General features: G+C 37.0%; 1 protein-coding gene across 3 annotated transcripts in view; it reads left to right on the top strand.

Annotated features, from left to right (window-relative positions):
* The first annotated feature begins 5,295 nt into the window (after positions 1 to 5,295).
* Positions 5,296 to 22,203, top strand: part of LOC141427485 (acetylcholine receptor subunit alpha-like) — a 113,326-nt gene continuing 96,418 nt past the window's right edge. For all 3 annotated transcript variants that reach the window (XM_074086990.1, XM_074086989.1, XM_074086988.1), the window contains exon 1: positions 5,296 to 5,545. In XM_074086990.1, the coding sequence (XP_073943091.1) occupies positions 5,371 to 5,545 (175 nt within the window). In that variant the 5' untranslated portion in view covers positions 5,296 to 5,370. The remainder of the gene's footprint in view (positions 5,546 to 22,203) is intronic.

Genomic DNA, 22,203 nt, shown 5'->3' with positions numbered 1-22,203 from the left:
TGCGCCGAGGATGGCTGTATAAAATTGGCTTGTGACTCAATCACGCGTCCCGGCAGATAATAATCGAATTTGGAGGAATATCGGCGTAGTGAATCCGGAAAATAACCTCCGCCATCTTCACTACACTAATATCTACTACCAAAGCATACGGTTGCAATACTACAGGGATTTTAACTAGTAGGTAGTGCTGGAATAACCCGCGCACGTAAAGCTATTTCACAGGTACATTTCTGGATAAATTCGCGTAAAAATTCAACGCAATCCATTGAATTCTTTTTTAAATGACGAGAATAGAAAAATAATTGCCAATTCAATAATTTTAATACGTCTTAGCTACAAACGACTTTTATTTTAATAAGATGATTAATATTAAGATATTCCATTTCGGATCGTTTGTTTGATTTATTACATGTTGATTCTGGACCTGTGGCGCTATGAATATTCAATATCAGTGTTGAATAAGGTTGGTTAATTATTATAAACGACCGGTTTCCAGCTGCATTGTAGGACTTTATGACTACAATATTTCACACAGAATATTGTGATGACCGCAACCAATATCTACTTCTAATATTGTACCGACAATGTACTTAAATGAATAAATGACTCGGTCTGTCAACTTGACTCTTTTTTCAGGTGATAACGGTGAATACAAAGCAGCTGTGGGATGAAGGAAACTAATTAAGGAGAACGAGTAATAGGCAAGGGTAAACTCTTGGATAAACACAAAGCAAATAAGAAACGTGCTGTGGCATCACTGGCAGTCCTGATTCCGTAATATTAAGACTAATATTAAAGACACAAAGGCTTATCACGCCTCGCCTGTCCACTTTTTACCCGACTGCAGCACTGCACAGTAAAAATAACAGTTATTTGTTTGTTGAGGTTTCTATTCTGCGGTGAGCTTTCAAGAAAAGTTAATGGGCGAATAAAAAGCGACCGAGTATTCGGACGGTGGATGGCGGCGCCGCGTGCAGTGCGCCGAACAATGAAGCTCCCAGTTTATTTTGTAAATAAAATAGCCACGAAATTCTCTGCCAAAGCCGCATCCAGATTAGTGAAATGAGTTGCGCAGGAACCCGCGGCCGCCTTCCCCTCACATTTTTTAAAATTTAGCCTCTAATTTGTTTCGTTTAGCGCAACGAATTTTGAAATTTGAATAAAAAATAATAAAACAGATCAAATATAATATTACCTACTAATTAAATTATTAATACCGATTAACGATATTTCGAACTTTTAGTTACTAGCCAAAATTAGAAAAGAACGAGCGAGAGAGAGTCCATGGGGAGCACGCGTTCAATTAATTATCCGACGTTACCTCTTTATAGATAAGCAAAGGACGGTATTTTTCGGCTTATAATAAAAATAAATGAATATAACGTGACAGTTTAGAATAAATAGTTATTTTCATCACACTTGCACGTCAATGATGTTATTCCATGCCTGTATACTAAAGGACATTGGCCTCAATTTTTACCGCGGGAATCATAGATTTACGTATAGTTTTTCTTCTCAAGGGATGACTACAGACTACAGTTTTAAAAAGTATATTTGGCTACGTAATTTCAGACCAAAGAGGTTTCAAGTCAGCCAACGTTTTATTTACATCTTTAAAACTTAGCTATAACCCAATTTTACACCATAAAAACTTTCCACTCATCATGAAACATCGTTATTTTAATATTTTAAATTTATATCAAATATAATTTTAGTAAATATTTAGATTTAGTAATTTAGATTTAGATTTAGTAAATATTGAGACGACTCGAAAAAAGTGACGATCAGGGGGGCTACTAATGCTACTATGCAATTCGAAAATAAAGACGTTCGTATCGTTTTGCTGGACGCAAATATTATTTAATACGGGAGTGAGAGGGACGGTACGATACGAACTTTGATTTTCGAATTTGGTTGTAGCCCCCTGTATTGGCTCTTATGCCGAACTGTGAAGTATTAAGACACAAAATAATGTACTATTGTGCCACAAGGGAGCAAAATAATGTATTTACGGCGAGGGCGGTACCTACATTGAATCTAGAATGTAGCGGAGGATTCTACAATAGATCCTGAGCGTAATGAGGGATTCAAGTGTTAACGCGCAAGATGAAAATAATTTTGCTCCCGAGTGACTCATACAACTTTATACACCGAGTAGGACGAAAATTTAAAGAAAAAAAAAACTAAATATAACTAAAGAGCAACCAGCATAGAAAATGGCGTGGTTTTACAATAATTAAATTCAAAAAATTGCATTCGCAAAAAAACACTTGCCACACAAAAACACAAAGCCTTGAACAGAAAAGTTGCACTTTGATCCCTCTTGTCAGGGAGGAAAAGTTACTTTTCTGAATAAGAGGTGTGAAAAAACTGGTAAGAACAACTGTAAGAAATGAAATTATTTTAGGGGCGAGCGAGACATTGGCAAATGCGAGTCTTTGATAAAATCCCTTCCATTGTAACATCCAAGCTCAATGTTTCTTTAGGGCACTGACTTACTAAAACCATTGTCCTCTCCGGTACATACGTAACTAAGAGGCATAAAGAGCTCTGAGATGTTTCCCTTGTAATTTTGATTTATGTCCGGGAGATTCTGAATTGAGGGTCCCCGCAGAGTGACGACCCTTTTTCCCGCAACGACTCAAGATTATAATGGACATTTCAAGTTACACGCGAGGAGACTCTCTACAGCCCCCTATGCCACTGCGTTTAATACTTAATGAAGCTTTTCAATTAATAAATGTGCTTTGAAATGAGAGACCCAGTTACTAAAATTCTTGCATCATTTTTTAAATTCCGTTATCCTACAGCTTCGTCATGTATGTCCGTCCGTTCATGCACGGCTAAGATTTTTTGCCACATTATTATGGAACACTACTTATTCCTTGCAAAACAAAAGGTGAAAATAGGTATTTACAGAGAACTTATTCGTTACGTAAATGCAGACTCTGACTTTGTGACAGGGCATAACGTTCAATTTAGCTTCAAAGATTTGAAGAGACCATCTGTTTCACAATATAAATATTTCATTTCGGAACAGGAAAAAGGTCGCAAAATTAACTGATAAAGCATTATTTTATTATTCTCCTCGAAAATGAATAACGAGCTGGTATCGTTAATCCTGTTTCAAAACCGACTCAGCAGTCATGTAAGTAGGTAAATCATATTATTTGGATCTATGTTGTTGAGCTGCTGTCATGTGGACGCGAGGGGAATCTTAAATAACGCCGTCGGTAAGTACAGAGATAACAAAGCATAAAACCGTAGCCGTAGGTACATACTGTTTGGTGTCAGTTTAAGTTACGATCAAGAGCGGAACAAAGTCTGTACTTATATTTGTAATTCATGCAGATTGAAATGCATTGTGATGATTTAAGCTTTCAAATCGAATAAATTGAAATTCCCCAGGTGTCTAAAACATTGAAGGGTTGTTCGTTCGCTGTAATTTTGTTGGTGTAAGTGTTTGGTAATACGTGTTATCGCCCGCCGGGCACGCGGCGTAGCGAATTCGTAGCCCGTAGCCGAGCGGCCGTAGCTCCCGCTACGCCGCGTCGCTGGCCGATATTGGAACATTTGCATGTTAACGCGCCGCGCGCGCCGCAGACGGTTTACGACGCGGCAGGTTAAGCCACTGTAAAAACTCGTGTGAAGGCCTCTAAGCCCGGTTGGAATGATAAATATTACGTGCGAATACTGAATAAAAAGGTTTCACCGCGAACCCAATTTAAACGGAAAGTGTAAGGGAACGTATTACATTATTGTCTTTAAGGGTAGGTAAATGGCAGATGTCATTATATGTATTTTTTTTGTAGAGCAAGTCTAAAGGGATGGAAGGGTATTGCAAAGTTCGTCTCATTTAAGACTTGTCATTGTGACGCAGCAATTTGGAGTCGGAGAGCTTGCACCTGGAGGCGGTATCTCGTCATTTGCGCCGCAGAACCCGCGTTTATCATAACGCGCCGTAATCTGCCGTCACGCTCGCTTTTTGTGAATTTAACATTTTTGAGGGAAAATCTTCGCGAGTAACACAAATTAAATTTCATTTTATATTATTCGCCGCAATCTGTGCCGTAATACAACTACGGGTTTCGCTGCGTTTGTTCCTGTCAAGATATTGAAAATCATTGTTTTAATTCTTGCTCGCTAATCCTGCCGTGAAGCAGCAGTGTGTTTCGGCGTGGAGAGTAAGACAGCCGGTGAAATTACTGGCACTTGAGGTATCCCATCTTAGGCCTCTAGGTTGGCAACGCATCTGCAATACCCCTGGTGTTGCAGATGTTTATGGGGGGTGGTGATCTCTTACCATCAGGAGACCCACTTGCTCGTGCATACAGTTGAATAAAAAAAAAAAAAAAACAATGTTCTTGGCGCGTTAAAAATGAATTAATGACGTTTGTGCTTAAATGTTTCCATTTGTTATTGTATGTTTGCTTTTTAACGACAATAAATTGTAATGAATTTGTGTTGAATCTTGTCCTAGCGTCTTGGAGTAGCCAAAAAACAGAGCGGTCAGGGCGGAATCTGGAGCATTATAGACTTGAAAAGTAATTGAAACAAAAATAGAAAACACACACACTCACACACACACACACACACACACACACACACACACACACACACACACACACACACGAGAGAGAGAGAGAGAGAGAGAGAGAGAACACACATTGCTGGATGACTTAATTGTAACGAGAGCACACGAGACGTGGTGGAGTAGTACGTACGTTACCGTAGTATGGTGAAACCCTGGAGGATTGATATTTTTTGAACTGAAATGAAATAGGTAAGTATTCTCAAACTGCAAGACAGCTAAGTCAGTGCGACAGTTATCGGTCTTCAAGCAAAAACCCCTCTCCTTGTTAATTTTGTTCGAAGCCAACTAATTAAAATTCGATCGGAATAAGAAATAATGAACACCCGATATTAAGAAACAACGATTGGATTACCTTTCTCATTCAAAGTTTGATAATTTGAGGCTCGGGTAACCTGAAGTACTTTGACTCGAAGGGGCAGTTGCCGGTTTTCACCACATCGCTCTTGTTTGTGTTTACGGAATAAACAAACCATTCTCTACCTTAGAGGTGAATTCTTGAGAATAATTAACGGAATCAGTTTTGTTAATCCTAACGAGCCGTTTCGTTTTTCTCGGGCCGTAATTAAGCCGAACACCAGCTACGAGCTAATATACAAAAGAGTGTCGCGTCGCGCGATGATTCTTTGGCGGGGTTGCCGGGCTCGGGCTGCGCGGGCGGGCGGGGGCGGGGGCGGGGCGCGCGCGGCAGTGCTGTGCCGCGCCGCGCCCGGGCCGCCCGCCGAAGCTCCCGCCTTACGTAACGATGCCCGAGCCGGAGAGCTGATGGCCGCGCTCGTATGGTGGCTGGCGGCCTGCTGCCTCGCGCGCGCCGCCTCCGCCGGCAACCCGGACGCCAAGCGGCTCTACGACGACCTGCTGTCCAACTACAACAAGCTGGTGCGGCCCGTCGTAAACACCACCGACGTCCTCCGCGTCTGCATCAAACTCAAGCTCAGCCAGCTCATCGACGTCGTAAGTGTCGCGCGACCGGCCGTCCCAGCCTCTGCTGTGTGGACTGAGACTGACCTACATCGGATGCATACGGGGTGCAGTGCGAACCCATACCTTGGTTGCACTTGCGCGCCGCATTTGGAATTTAAATAGACATGAATCGCCTCGACGCCTCGGGCATGCGACCCAGTTTTCGTAGGACACTTAAGTTTACAGAAATGTTCCAAGAGAGTTAGAAAAGGGAATATTTTGTAAGTTTCTTGTCCAGAGCCCGCAGCTATATTCTCGCGAGACGCCGCGCTGTCTCCTCCTATGTGTTACAAATCAGATATCATAAATCACCCAAATAGAAAGAACTTGCCTGTTTTTTCCAAATTCATTATTATCTTTGCTTCTGTTTCCACTCTTATCTCACTATATAATTTTTCTTAGCGGAATAAGCAAGTATGGAAAAAAAAAACAATTATAATTTGTAAACGTTGATACAAAACTTATATGTTTAATCCTAATTGTAATAATCGCCTCGCTTTCAGCAACGGTATCTAAATGTCAATCAGCCGAAATAATATACCTACCTAATTAGTTTGCGGAACACAGTATTATATTGTACTTAAAGCCCTATTCATTTGATTTAAAAGCTATATTGTAACAAAATTATCGAATCAATTTATCCGCAACAACAATTTGTTTGAAACCCGTCAAATTGGGAAAGCGGATTAGGTTATTATCGGATTAGTTAATCATTTTATTAAGCTCTGGTACGCTAAACATCTTATGGAAATAAAGGGAATTGTGTGGTAGTAAGCATATAGCTCATATTATATGTCTATTAGAAAACCCAAACACAATCGCTCAAAATTATTCACAAATTGGGTGCCAAAAACAAAGTCTAGAAATGTTCACTACGTTCAATTGCATTTAAGACCGAGTGAAATTTACCTAGATTCGATTACATCAATAGACCCTCTGTTGAACTAACAAATTACCTTAGGTGATAAGGTGCTTTAGTAAATTGTGAACATAAGGTAAGATGGCTCTTGTAGCGCAGACGAACCTGCGGGGCGAGCAGGTAGTGCTCAGCCGTTTCATGACCTACTACTTTCGTTTATTAAGTCTTTCGGCAGTAAAACTCACACTTAAATAAACTTAAAATCTTTATGTTGTGATCTACATAATTTCATGCTTATTCTGAGTATAACGGGTAGTTAGGACAATGATAGAGCACATTTTTAGGTTTCCGATATTGTAAAAAGTGAGAGTGAAAACCAACCGCATGGTTGTTTTTTACTATAAAGTAGCTAAATTATTCTTAGTTATACTGATTCAGCGGTTTTGTCATGTCATGATCATGTTTCGATATAGTAAAAACAAGAATGAGATAGCTACTGAGTAGGTAGTACTTATTTCCAAATTAATCCATTTATATTATCGCATGTAGGTACAACATAGATCGTTTAATGTGGTCCTATATCCAAAAATAGCACATAAGCTTTTTTGAAATGACTGGATAACAATGTCTATTGAATTCGTTACTCGTAACAGACCAATCCAACATCTACGTAATGTGTATCAAGGGAACAGTAATTCTCCGAAACTTCCAACAAATGCTTCGGAGGACATGTTTAAAATACTGGACTGGATACGGCAGGACAATCAAAATAAAGCCGGAAGTAATCTTCTTCATTTTATGTGTTACAGTTTTGTTTTATGAAAGCATTTTTTTTCTTTATTGCAGTACTGCTACCTAAAGAACTTGGCTGAAGCTCGGTAACTTTTTCGATTTCACAGTTTTTATTTCAATTCTTATTGCCTTTGCTTTCAAAACGTGAGCGTAAAACCAAAACTTTTTCCGTGCAAGGACTGAAATAATTTCTATGGCACAAACAATTCCAATTAAATTGTGGGACAGCCAATATCTAACCTACCTATTGCCTGGTTCGATGGAATTTTAATGTTGAGGGTTTGATATCTATCTTTTGACTACGGTCCGTATCTCCCTACGCCCGATTTAATGTATCTACCTATCTTTGTAACCCATGCTCCATTGTGTGTTGACGATACCAAGCGTATGGTTTTGTATGTTCTGATTTAGTTTTCTAGAGATACCCTTGCGTCATTATTTTTTGTCAGCGATGAGATAAGCGTGCATAACGTTAAACAAGATTTTTATTAAAGAACAATTTGCACCTTCAGCCAGGCGGCGCGTCGGAAAATATCGACGTCCCATTTCACGTGTAAGTTACTGTCGTGTCGAGATATCTCCACATTTTATTTTTACGTTTGCATACTTCCTGCCTTCAAATATTTCGTCCTGTGGCATGTAAATTTATGGGTTGCGAGATGGAGATGGTTGGTCGAATGAGAAACGTATGTATTGAAAATTACTTGAAAAATATTTTGTAATAGCTCAGTACATGGTTTAAATAATGTTAGAATTAGATTTTTTAACAACTCGTGTTATCGTAGGTATTATGCAAGACGTAAGAACTGCAAACAGTGCAGACATTTTTATTGTAAGCGCGGACCAAACCGCGCGATCTCGCCAAATATTGCATAAAACAGCTAAGGTTTTTAATAGTGGTTAAAAAAATTAAAAGCATGTAGAAATCTAATATATTATATAAATAAATAAAAAAAAATAGATCAATTAAAACCTAAATAAGAAGTGTTTTAAAATCTGAAGAAATTCAAACCTAACTAATAACAAAGAATACGATGAGCCGCATAGAAGCTGTTCCAAATTGATGAATTTTTCTTTTCATGTTTCATAGTAATAATATATCAGTCGTTTAAAAATATCATAACGGATAAGTAATATCTAATAAAACCGGCATCATTTTTTATCGCAATAAATAAAGCATTATTCGTATGAAATTAAATAAAACGCCGATTGCGTCGCACCGGTTAAAAGTAAATAAACATCGAAGCTCAAGCGACTAAACACGAGCTCAGATAAAGGTAGATATTTATCTCCCGTCGACATTTTATTGTAATAGCAAGCGACGTGGCGGGTGCGCGGCAATCGTTCTCGGATATAACGTAACGCCATTCAGTGATTACGGCCGTTATTTGAGAAAGCTTTCAAAGATTTCAAAGGCCTCATTGAGTCCGCGAACCTACTTGATGAAGTACCGCCATTCCTCCCACGCTCGCGCGCGACATAATCTCCAACGGCTTCATGTACCTAAAACCATTACGCGAACAAATTTTTTAGTTTTTTTTTTATCTTTACTGATTTGAATAGTTATTCCTTATTATTTTAATATAATTAGATTTAATTTAGGATTTTTTTTGTTGTATTTATGATTGGCGTAGTCCTTATCGTGAAGTTTTACCTATCTCGGTTTATCAAGGAAGACAGGTTTTAGGATCTAATAAAAAAAATAGCAGTTCACGGACAATAGAGTGGTTTCATGGAGAACCGGTGAGCGTGTTATCATTAAACATCCCTCGCATCCCAACTACCGAGTCAGTGTAAATAGCGCGTACTTACAAACGCCTCCCACGGTGCGTTGCTTAACTTGGCATCTCATTAAGCAGTAACGGCTCTCCGAGGGTTGAGACCGGCGCCCTGTGACTAACAGAACTACTAGAGCGGGCGCTGAGATTAAACGACTATGTCTCATCTGTTAGGTACGTATCTACGTACATACATATAATAGGGGCAATATTTTAAGTCTTTAGTACATCTAACTATCGCACTCTTTTTTGTGACAAAGTTATTCAATTTACTCAATCGGGTGCGTTTTAATTTTGTACTGGTGTAGATACTATTCTAGTCAAAAGTTATGATTGGATTCTTAGAGAAAAGCTAACAATTTTCCCTGAAATTTGCATGCGGATCATTTTTGAAAGCTTCAGGAAGATGTTTTTGTCTAACAAGAGGACAACCTTCCTTCCTTTTTCCTTTGATAAAAGAAATACCGAAAACAAAGGTGTACACGCGTATACCACAAAAAAAGTGTTGTATGTGTGTCAGCTCCAACACGCGATTGGAGTTGACTCGTCATACCTTTAACTATACGACAACTGTAATAGCTAGGAAAAGAACGAGAACCTAGAAAAAACTTAATGATAGGGAAGGTTCAGGGCAAGCGATCAAGGGGAAGGAGCCTCATGCGCTGGACAGATCAGATCCACGAAAACATGGGTACAAACGTCCACGAAGCCATACACGCTGGTGAAGATCGTGCCAAATGGAGAGCGATTGTCCAGAAAATGATTCATGGAGGTCACGACAATGAGGATTACGACACAAGGAGGACGAGGAGGAAGACAACTCTAAAAAGTAGTATCAAGTGCATTCGCTAAGTATGTACAATTTGACGCTACATATCTGACATTTGAAGTTCCCAATCCCAATACGCACTCGGCTCGCATGAAAACGACGCACGGCCGAAGCCCTAGGCTTGTGCCCAGCGGCGGCAGCGGTGGGGTGGGGTAGGTATATAGCCTGGCATGATGATCATTAGGCCCAGTTTACATTATTCCAGTAAAATTGTTCCAGTAGCATGACACTGCGGTGCTCGATTGATCTCGTGTAACTCGTTAGGATTGTGACCCCGCACTATATCGCTGCTGCGACGATTTTACTGGATCAATGTAAACAGGGTCTTAGCTGCTTAGGAATAAATTAAAAAGTTCATCTCTCCTCTCCAGTGGACGTATCGTGCTTAAATAGTAAAAGGGGAGTGAACAATAAGCAGGAATGAATGTACCGCATGTCGGGCAGCACTGCGGTTGCAAACATTAGTCAAAAATATGTATAATACAAAGTTGCGGCGACAATGTATTAACGCTCGACTCGTTTGCACTTTATTTATCATAAAAGTTGCCACGCACTGCGGTAAGTATTGTTACGGTTTGGATAATAAATTTGCACTTTTATGAAAATTATTACGTGTAACGGGTTTTGGGAAATATTCCTTTGTCATGCGTGATGTATTTCCGTGCTGAAAGTTACAGATAATTTACGCTCGGCAACAATTTTCATGTAAATTTACATTACTATACAACTTCATATCGAAGACCATTTTTAAAGTTTCATAACTCAAACCTTATAGGATCACCTTGATTGTCCGTCTGTTTTGATGTAGCATTTTTTGCTAGAGTTTTTTTTGGCAAGAAAATCTTTTTGTGCAAACTTTATGCTAACTTTGCCTTATATGTAGGTACTTTTTGCGTAAACTGTAGGTACTCGCTTTGTCATCCGACGTACATATCTGTACCAAATTTCAAGACAATTTAAATACTGAAAGCAGATCAAAATTAACATTAATTAGCAAGATTTTACCCAAACAAAAACAACAACAAACAGGGCAAGCTAATTACTTTAAAAATTCCAGGCCACGCAAAGAACCTTCCAAAAGTTTCTTTTCATAGTAAAGTATTTAAAGGAAAAAAATACAAAAATCTCTGATTTCCACTTCTATTTAACAACCGTAACATGTATTTTTTTATTTCCATAAATGGAGAAACTTAAAGTAAAATTTTTGTTGATTTGTTCAGAACTCTCCCCGCGCAAATCCGAATTGCATTTGGTCGACTTTTTCAACATCCATATTATCTGCGTGATATTTTTATGACATTTTAATGCTGGGTGCTTACGTCCCACTCTCTGCGCCTGCGGCAGTCGGACTTACTTGGCCTGGATTTATGGTTTAGGCTCTTAAATTTTTAGTGATGTTCACCTTAATATTATATTGAAGAGGTCTTAGTCGCCGATTAAAGATTTTCTTGGTGAAATAGTGTCATGGTTTCTCTTTCCACTTCAGGAGATTGTAGTCGGCATTAAAGAGCGTAGCTGCCTTATTTCACATTAGATTCCTTATATTAGATACCAACAGGAAAAGATGAGCCCATCTTATTTTAAACCCAGGAACCGCACGGTTAACTTATAATGTTATAATATTACTTACACGTAACATTTTTCCTCTTGAAACCAATAATTTTTCGGTTCGGAATGGAATTATGCCGTTCCCGCGGCTCTTTGGCGCAGTGCCCGCAAGTCAGGTTAGGGATAGGGATGGATTCCAGTGTTACTATTATTATACTTCACAGATAGCGGCGCCACTGCACTGCAGGCACAATAACATCTTTTTAAATTCAACTCAGCACGTCCCATATCTCAGTTTTTTTTTATTCATCTTGATGGCAAACGAGCAAATGGGTCTCCTGATGGTAAGAGATCACCACCGCCCATAAACATCTGCAACACCAGGGGTATTGCAGACGCGTTGCCAACCTAGAGGCTTAAGATGGGATACCTTATGTGTCAGTAATTTCACCGGCTGTCTTACTCTCTATGCCGAAACACAACAATGCAAGCACTGCTGCTTTACGGCAGGATTAGCGAGCAAGATGGTGGTAGCAATCCGGGTGGACCTTGCACAGGGTCCTACCACCTCCAACAACACAAACAATAACATATATTTAGCTTTTTTTATAACTTCACTTGAATTGAAAAGAAGAGCCAGTACAAATGAATTTAATTTCAGTATAATATTTCTGCATCATCAAAGAACAACTCAATTTCCCGCTAGAATTAGGCCTGACCTTGAAGTGTGTGTGGTGGTTAAACAGTGGTTTTTTTGAGACGGTTAAATACTAGAATACTGCTACAAATTCTCACAAAGAAAGAAAAAGCCTTGTTTATTTGCCAAATATTATTCTTCAGTAAGTCAAAAATCCCCGCCGCGCTGATCTGTGACGGCCCGCTTGCTTGCTTCTCATTATACCCTCACAGGAATAAATTAATTTGCTTATGTTAATCCTATTACATATCCGTCAAATCTTAGGATTTGTATTTTAAATACGTAAATGTTATAGCAGTTACGTTAACAGTTACGTATTTCAAATATAAATCGTTGTACAAATTAAATAATTATAATCTAATTCGTGATAATATCTTAAGTACCTAAATGCAATAAATTAAATCTTGACTATAACTACTTATTAACTCTATGGAATTCTTTTAGCTATCTAACCATTGAATTTCTTTGATACATACAAACTAAATCAACCCAAATGAATTGTATGGAATGTGTAATTACCTACCAACATTTAAGAAGGCAACGACTTCGCTTTAGCCACGTCCCTAACCCGGCACTGTCCCCGTGACAGTCTCCCAGTAACGACCTCCCGGGCTATAGTTATGAGGTTATATATAATCTGCTATGCACTCTTAGTAATCACTTAATTTAGTTGAGTACGATTCTCCCTAATTTGAGAGGCTTGTAACAGCCGCTCGCTGTGCGTAGAGATACCGCGGTAAACACGTTGTGTCATGGAACGTTACGACGCGTCGTAAAAATATTAGGTATTAATTTCACGCGGCATATTATTCCGCTAAAGACTCCCCTGCGAGACCCGTAAAATTTCAAGACATTGTTTCACAACGTGAATAAAAACCGTTGTTCAATTATTTTGCAAAAGGCATTGTTAGCGGCAATTCGTGACGAAAGAACACTGAGTACGTGCGTCTTCGGCAAGGAAAGTTCTTTGACAACGACTTCCCGACTTCCAACTCATTTAAACCTTTCTTTATTATTCATCCAGGTACCTACCGCTGATGTTTAACTTCAACTCGATAACAAAGATACTTTCTACAATTTGAACACGACTTTCTGAGAACTTTATGTAAATTGATCAAATTCGCAAACCATTTTCTATTATAGATATGTAAGGGTGGGATGAAAAGTTCCTGTGGGTTTGATTACACCTTATGTAATGCAAAACCAGTTTTTTTCTATAAAAGAAAGTTCAATTCAAACAATGCTCTTGCAAACTCAGACAAAGAAGTAGTTTTTCCGCGCGTAGATATCATTACAGTAACATACCGTCAGGCAAGTATTTTCATTTATTATTGAGAACGATAGGCATGCCGCCCGCTGAATTTGTACCTAGAGCTCAATATATTTTTGCCTGGATATTTACACACCTATAAAGTGGAAGGGTCGATGAAGTGCGTTGCAAACCCAATTTGCGTTTACCCTCAAAAAAGCAAATGAAGACAAAGTAGATAGTTGTGTAGTGCCTAGGTACCGGCGGCCGGTCGCGGGAAATCTAATATCCCCCGGGAAGATACAGCCGGTGATAGCACGCGCCAGCGGATGATAAAATATTTACCTGCTGAGATTTCTGTGATAAAGGCCCACCTGATATATCCACAACAAGGAATACTTAAATGTAACGACGAAGTGCGAATAGATCTACGGAAAATAGTTTTCATACAACTGTTGTCGGCGTTAGTGCCTTCTTAATGAAAAAAAAGTATTCTTCATTCACACTAGATAATAAAAGCTCTCTTAAACACAATGCAAACAATTTAAATGCAGCTTTTTTCACATTGTTGGCTTACTTATTTTACAAGGCCATGCACTGACGACGAAAATATAGTGATTGTATACAATGCAAATTTTTTTTAGGACTTCTGCGTCGTTTTATACCTTCTTTGGCCATCAAGCGTGATTGAATTTTTTTTTTCATTTTGATTCCGCCCCATGTTTAAAATCTTAATCCGAAAACCGAGACAGTAATTGACTTAGATTCGTCCGCATTCGATTTGTTTTATACTTACTTACATATACATGGAGTGCTAAATATGACCGAAGGGACAGCAGTCCCTATTGATAGGCAACGTTGTACGTGTATCAGAGGGTCCTATCTAACTTTTGAACGAAAGAGGATAGGGACAAAGAATTCGCACCTTCAAAAGTTTAATAGAAGCAGGTCTTTTTTCGTGGGTGTTTGTGGGATACTGTTAAATAAGTTGTAGGCAAGTTAAGGGCTGTATGAAATGTATATTTTAATACTAATTACTTAATGTAACAAGTACTTGCGTTAATTATGTTTTTTTATTTCTTTGTTTGTAGCTGTAGTAGTTTGTAGCAGATATATATAAGCAAATAAAGTTGGTACGAATTTGTGGTTTGGATGAAATACCTACAGTCAACAAGAAGTACAATAAGTAAAAAAAGTTTTACAAAAAATACCAAAACTTATTTTTCTTACTAGGGCTACTACAAAAAGCTACCTTTTACGTTATACCTTTTTAACCAAAACTTATTTTTCTTACTAGGCCTTCTACAAAAAGCTACCCTTTACGTAATTGTGCCTTTGACGTGTTTTTTATATAAAATATGAGTTTGTGGTGAAATGACAAAACACGCCTCTATTCTTTTTTCATGTTCTCCAACATATAACGAAACCAGTAATTAATTATCAATTTTCTTGAATAAATCTCTCAACAGAAATTAGAAGGTTTGGTCAATTGAAGGACATTTTCTCCAAACAGGTTGAGTTTGGGCAGCTAAAAAAAATACGTGTCCGTTATTTTAGACTACTCTATAACATATATCAAAATAAATCAAATCGGAGTCGGACAGTTGGGTACCCTTCCTTGTTAGTATGAACAAAAAATTTTGAGGCTATGTAATTATTTTACAGACACAAACAACTGTGATTGGCCCCTGAGGCTTCAGACGAATTCAATATATAATGTACGCAAATAATTCTGCAAAATTTTAATAGGTAGGAAACGATCCAATAAATAACGGAGCATCGTTCTTCGTAGGACAATAAATTTGTTGTCATCGGAATAAAATTGGTCCAATGAGAGTGGGACCTCATTTACATATTGATGGTGTCGATGTAGAAATGTTTTTGTATCATATGCAAATCAACATTACGAATAATAATATATTCGAGTTATATTTTTACCAATCGTTTGTTTTGGTTTTTGGAGATACAGTCACCAACACTCTTTTAATTTGATTAATAAATGTTTAATGTTCCCACGGATACGATGTATGTATTTAGATAGATCTAGTGTCATCCACGAAGATGCGTGATTTTGTCAAAATTAGACATTAATGACATTGTAATAAGAATCACGGCACGCGTCATCGTGAATGACTTTACCTTATAGATAGATAGAAACGTTAATCTTCATAACAAAATAGCATGGCAATAAAATAATATTTGTATTTTATAAACATCCAATTATTTGTGAGTAATCTGAAACAAAAGCACTAATTTTAAAATTAACCGTAATCGTCCAATACGCAAGATTTTATTTAAATATATAAATTACTTAGAAGAATATCAATGTAATTAAGAGTGCCATGATTCTTTTTAGTATTTTTTAAGGCAGTCGGGTTTTTTGATTTCTTGTGCCATTATTTATAAGACAAAACTTGAAAAATCGTCTTTTTTTAGGGTTCCGTAGCTAAAATGGCAATAACGGAACCCTTATAGTTTCGCCATGTCTGTCTGTCTGTCCGTCCGCGGCTTTGCTCAGGGACTATCAATGCTAGAAAGCTGTTATTTTGCATGAATACATATGTAAAATATGCCGTCAAAATAGTATAATAAAAAAATCAAAAAATATTTTTTTACATTACCTCTCATAGACGTAGAGTGGACGTGTTTTTTTTCTCATCCAACCTTGTAGTGTGGGGTATTTTTGGATAGGTCTTATAAAACCATAACGGGGTTGCTAAAACGATTTTTTGATTACTTAAGTGATTTGTTCGCAAAATATTCAAATTTAAATTGCAAATTTTCATTAAAATCGGGCGTCCCCCCCTCTAATATCATATAATATTTAATATTTAAACCGGTGGGTGGAAAAATTTGAAAAAATTCAGGATGGTAGTGATTATATCAAACTTACAAGGAAAATTATAACGATTAAGTTTACTTGAGAATTATTAGTAGTTTAAGAGTAAATAGCAGCCTAAGGTATAAAATATGCCTAAACTTGGAATATTCCATACAAAATACGAAATCCTTAGAAAAATATTACTTAATTTTTCAATAATGGCAACGGAACCCTATTTCGGGCGTATCCGACACGCTCTTGGCCCGTTTTTTTTATCGAATTTCTATTTGGTAAATATTTCTGAAACCTTGCAGACTTTTATTAGAGGGTAGGGAAAGTAACGCTGCAAATAGGGCTGAATATTAAGATAAGCATCCATAATGGATGAACCGACGAGCATTCTAGCCGCACGAGCGAAATCTTTATCAGCGATAGCTTTTAAGAAACTAAAAGCGAGAATGTTTTTAAACTTCAGCTTTAGAAGTTCGAGATGATAAAGTATTATCTCTTTAGAGAACTCATGATACCGATCGGATTTGCAGTTAAATGTTAAAGTGGTTTTCGAAATAATAGTATGTAGAGAAAGACTCAAGTTTTGAATAGGCATATGTAGATACCGTAAAACCAATAGAGTGATAGTAATTTTCCGTGAGGACAGACATTTGTATTATACATTATAATACTTTTTAATAAGAAAGTCCTGGTAGCTAAGTGGTTTAACCTATGGCCTTTCAAGCAAAGGGATATGGATTAGAGCCCGGGCTCGAAGTTTTGCGTTCTTCTGAACTTATCAGCAACATTTGAAATTTTCCATTTATGGCGAAGGATTATGAGGAAACCTGCACATATCTGCGAAGTAATTCAATGTTTTGGGTGAAGTTCCCGATCCGCCCAGGGCCTGCGTGAGAACAACGGCCCAAGCTCTCTCAGCCTAAGAGCAGACTTGTGCCCTGCAGTAGGTCGTACGTGTGTATAGTAGGTATATTGACCGAGATGATGACTTTTTGATAAGAGCCGACATTTTATTTGGCAAACATGCATTAATTTGATTATGGTTTTAATTGTACTTACAGGGAAATAATCTTTAAAATACTTAATTAGGATAAGTTTAATCAACCAAGAGAATACCTATACTTTGCCACGCAAGTTTATTGATAATTGTATGGTTTAAACCATCAAGTCAATGTGACAATCAGTCTTATTATTATACCCTGATGTAGAATATGTCCTTTAATATGTCATACAATAGTTATTTGTGCAACAAGAGAGCAAAGTTGTTTTTTGTTGCGAGTCAATGATTTTGTTAGAATCCTGAGAGCAGCAAGGGATTCAAACACAGGGATTGTCATTTGAACTTAGCTACTTGTAAAATATTTCATACTTATTTTTAGGGTTTCGGAGTCAAAATGGCAAAAAAAGAACCCTTATAGTTTCGCCATGTCTGTCTGTCTGTCTGTCCGACCGCGGCTTTGCTCAGGGACTATCAATGCTAGAAAGGTGTAATTTTACACAGATATATATGTAAACTATACCGACAAAATAGTATGGTAAAAAATTAAAAAAAAAAAAAAATTATGGTACCACCCATAGACGTAAAGTGGGGATGATTTTTTTTTTCTCATCCAACCCTATAGTGTGGGGTATCGTTAGATTGCTCCTTTAAAACCATTTTGCAAAGAAAATTTTTCGATTCAGTGATTTGTTTGCGAAATATTCAAGTTTAAAGTGCAAATTTTCATTAAAATCGAGCGTCCTTTAAAAAATCTAAACCGGTGGGTGAAAAATTTTGAAAAAATCGAGAATGATAGTAAGTGTATCAAACTTTCAAGGAAGACTATATTGGCTAAAATTGCTTGAGAATTATTAGTAGTTTATGAGTAAATAGCAGTCTGAGGTATTAAATATACCTAAACTTGGAAGATTCCTTATAGAATTACGAAATCCTTAGAAAAATATTACTTATTTTTTTCGTAATGGCTACGGAACCCTATTTTGGGCGTGTCCGACACGCTCTTGGCCGGTTTTTAATACTGCAAAAAGCCTCATCTTTGTGTCATTAAAAAGTTTGAACAGTAAACGTATAATTTATTATAAATGTTTTAGTTTAGTTATAGGTTACCTTTAAATATGATTTTATTAAGATTTCTATTACATAAACATAAATAGATTTTTTACAATTCATTCAATTTGACAAATATTTATTCCAACTGTAGAGGTAGTATACGGAATTCACATTTAATCCTATCTCTCACTTTTTTCGTGTTGAAATGAAAATGACAGATCAAAGTGAAGTTCAAATATTTGGAATTCAGTGAATAGACCCAACACTGTCCACAGCATTAAAAAAAAAGTTACTTTGTCTCACGGAGTGAGCAAAATGCGATTTTGCTCACTGATTTCTCCTAGCAAAACCTGCCTGTTTGAGGTGCTGAGGTGAAAAATACTTATTGGTCGACTAAACAACCCACAAAATCTATTGTTGCACGTTATAATAACTCTTTGCAACCTGTTTAAAATAGCTTAAAGAAAAAACAGTTTTAATGACGGCCGGGTGGCCAAGTGGTTAGACAACCTGACTATGAAGCTTGAGGTCCCGGGTTCGATTCCCGGCCGGGGCAGATATTTGTATGAATAATACGAATGTTTGTTCTCGGGTCTTGAATGTTTGATATGTATGTATTTTAGTATGTATTTATCAATAAACGTATGTTTATCCGTTACCTAGTGTCCATAGTACAAGCTTTGCTTAGTTTGGAACTAGGTCAATTGGTGTCAAGTGTCCCATGACATTTATTTATTTAATCCCACTTATTGGTTTTTAAATTTCACAAATAAAAATGTCAAAAACAGTTAATTTTTTTTTTATTTTCACATACAGGTCGGTTAACTTATAATATTTACTCAATCGATAAAATTATGTAGTTCTCTTCATCGGTTTAGATGACGACCTACTCTAAAAAAACTATTCCATAAATGACGCCTAATTGTTATGGGCTCTGATATGGCTGGCAAGGCCGAATTAACTTTTAAATACTCTCTCCTACACGTAGTAAATATGTAGGTACACGCGGGACAGTAGGTACAATTGGCATTGATCACTTTTTTACAATGTGGTCCAAAACCATTTCGAGGAATAGGTTTATTAAATCATTTTATAATATTTTAGTAAAAAAATACTAATTAATCGTGTGTATATTTGCAAAATAACTTTTGACCTTTGTTTGACTTTAATCGTAAATAAACGTTATATAACTAAACCGCCTAATCCTAACACTGCCAGGTGACAGAAGATACTACTTTTTATTAAATAATTGTGACGGGCAAAGATAAACGTAGTTTTTAACGCCATGGCATCTATGTTTAGCTAAAATTCCGGTAACTTCTAAATAGGGCAATAAATTTAAAACGCAACTAAAACCAAAATCCTTCAAATAGGTGACTTAAATTCGCCTATTTTATGAAAAAAATATATAAAAATAAACATTGTTTTTTTTTAGACCAATGCCAATTGCCCAGCTGAGTTGTGTATGCTATATTGGCTTCAAATTACGAAGTCGAAATAAATTACATGAAAGTATTCGTATTAACCAAATATAAGAAAGTACTCATACTCACAAAAACACGTTATTAAAAAAATAAGATTACAGAAAAAAAATAACTATTCACATTTACATTAGAATATAGGGTTTCAGAAGGCACGTCACTCATACTCTGTTTCGGAATACAATTACGTTCGCCTAAATCTTTCTGGCACCGACAAACTTTCTTCAATCTCAATCACGAATATAACAAACAAAACTCTTGACGATTATTTTCAAGGAGAAACGTAACTAAAAAAGTAACAAAATCACTTGGCTACTTTTTCCTGATTGTCGTAATATAAGTTTCCCGGAAAAATACGTTGTAATCAAGAAAGATATGTAGGGCCATGAAACTTACCTACTCTCATATAAAGGGAAACTTGTAAATCGCTAACGGGCTGAGGTGGGGCGGCCAACATTACAAGTCCAGGGGGAGCTCCGCTAAACATGATGGATGTCGGATTTGAGCTGTCCCCTTTTGAGTAATACTGGTAATACTTAAAATCCGCCAAAAAATCTAAATATGTCTCAGTGGCGCAGAGGTATTTCATTTCAGAGTATTTTGCTGCTTCAAATATTCTGTTTATACCGGAAATGCCAACTTGAACCGTTGTAAAAATAACAATGATTTTAGTACACAAAATTTTACTTCGTACATTTTCCTGTCCGCGATTTATCGTTATTATAATGTTTTAATGTATAATGTACAGTTTTTTTATGCTGCTTCGATATTTTATATTTACCACTGAAATTTGTCTCTACGTGGCATAAACACCCTTTCAGGTATTTAAGCAAATCTAGCCGATTTTAATCGAAAGAGGATCGCATTTACTTACATATAATATTGACGAGGAAAATGAATAAGGATTGTTGTTTAAGCAACTTATTATTAAGTAAGTACCAAATAAAGGATCGATTAAACGGAAAACTTAAAGAGGCTTTTAAGATGTTTCACTCAATCTGAGTTACCCTTTCGCAAAATTTGCCTGACATTTTGTCTTTGTCCCGTCTTCTTCAATCCTGTCGAAGTTTGAGTGCAGTTACGAACGTTACTCCGAGGGCTTATTGACGTTTAATTTAAGACGGGTTAGCGTTACTCAGTGCAGGTATTATGCAATACCAATATTGCAAGAAGGTATCCCAAGATAGCTTTACCGCACCCATCACGTTCTTGAGAAACACGATGCATTAGTTATTAGATTTTGGACTTGCATTGCAGCTCTTGCCAGATGCTTGTCGGTTACATTTTCAGGTCGTTTCTCCGCGGCAGCATACGTAGATGTATCCTACAGCCTACGGGCTTTGTGTCCATGATCCACTAGGGAAGTACTCTCATCGCATGCGAGTAATAGTATAGAAGCATTCTGATGCCAGGAAATAGGTTGTGGAGTTTCTATCGACGTGTTTAACTAATCTACTTGCATGTAAAGAATAATGTACTTATATGTAAATAACAGAATATTTAAAGGAGAATATATTTAAAACAGCAAAGTTGTATAGTTATGGTACGTAGGTACCTGTACTCGTGCACTGTACATAAGTTAGTTCACAATCCATACTAATATATAAATGCGAAAGTGTGCGTGTGTTGTTTGTATTTATATGTTGTCCGTCTTTGACGTCGAAACGGAGCGACGGATCGACGTGATTTTTTAACCCGGAAAAACGCCCAGTTCCTGAGTGCGCGATAACGAACATCTGGTGGACGAAACTGCGGGCAATAGCTAGTTATATTAAATTTAATTTTATAAAAATATTTTAGACTACCTACTCCTCCAAGACCAAACAATTCATAAAATCATGTTAGGATTCCATTGAACGCTTAAAACGTGATTCGTCTCTCACGACCCGTTTGAGTTTATAGCTACTTCCCCCATGGCCAATCCCTCTTAGGCAAAGAGTCCGATATTTATTTATAACTTTCTATGTATACTGCCCCCTAATTGTTTTTTTTAGAAATTGACCTGTTTCTACAACTTTAAATTTATTATTTGAGTTGTTATTATTTTGACGTCGTACATGAAAAGGCGCCGACTTTTAATATTTTGCATATTTCCATTGATAATTTTCAGTTTTCATTTTATGTTACTTCAATTAGACCGGAGAACGAATTTGTTTTCAAATCTAGAAGACAAAGTTTGTGGCCTCACGTTGGAAATTATGTACCTTCAACTTTTCGATTAAGGATAACATCATGAGGGAACTTTTACGTTTCCTGCTCCTTCCTCAAACAAATAAACGTACGCGAAGTCAGGCCAAAGATAAAGTCGGCGATTTCAAATGAACACAAATATTTTTACTGTCGAGGTCAAATAGTTATATCTTTACACTTTATTACATTGTCGCTGTCACTTCTTGTTTGACCTTTTGTATAAAATTGACATATGGCTTACCGTGACAAAGGTACTAAAGTGTAAAGATATCTATACTAGTTATTTCTATTTATTGTATAAATAACGAAATCTAATCTATCTACCTACTTAAAAAACAAACTC

Source organism: Choristoneura fumiferana, chromosome 4 (assembly GCF_025370935.1).
Source record: "Choristoneura fumiferana chromosome 4, NRCan_CFum_1, whole genome shotgun sequence".
Taxonomy (NCBI): domain Eukaryota; kingdom Metazoa; phylum Arthropoda; class Insecta; order Lepidoptera; family Tortricidae; genus Choristoneura; species Choristoneura fumiferana.
Note: the sequence above shows the minus strand (reverse complement) of the source record. Positions and strands in the feature narration are given on the sequence as shown.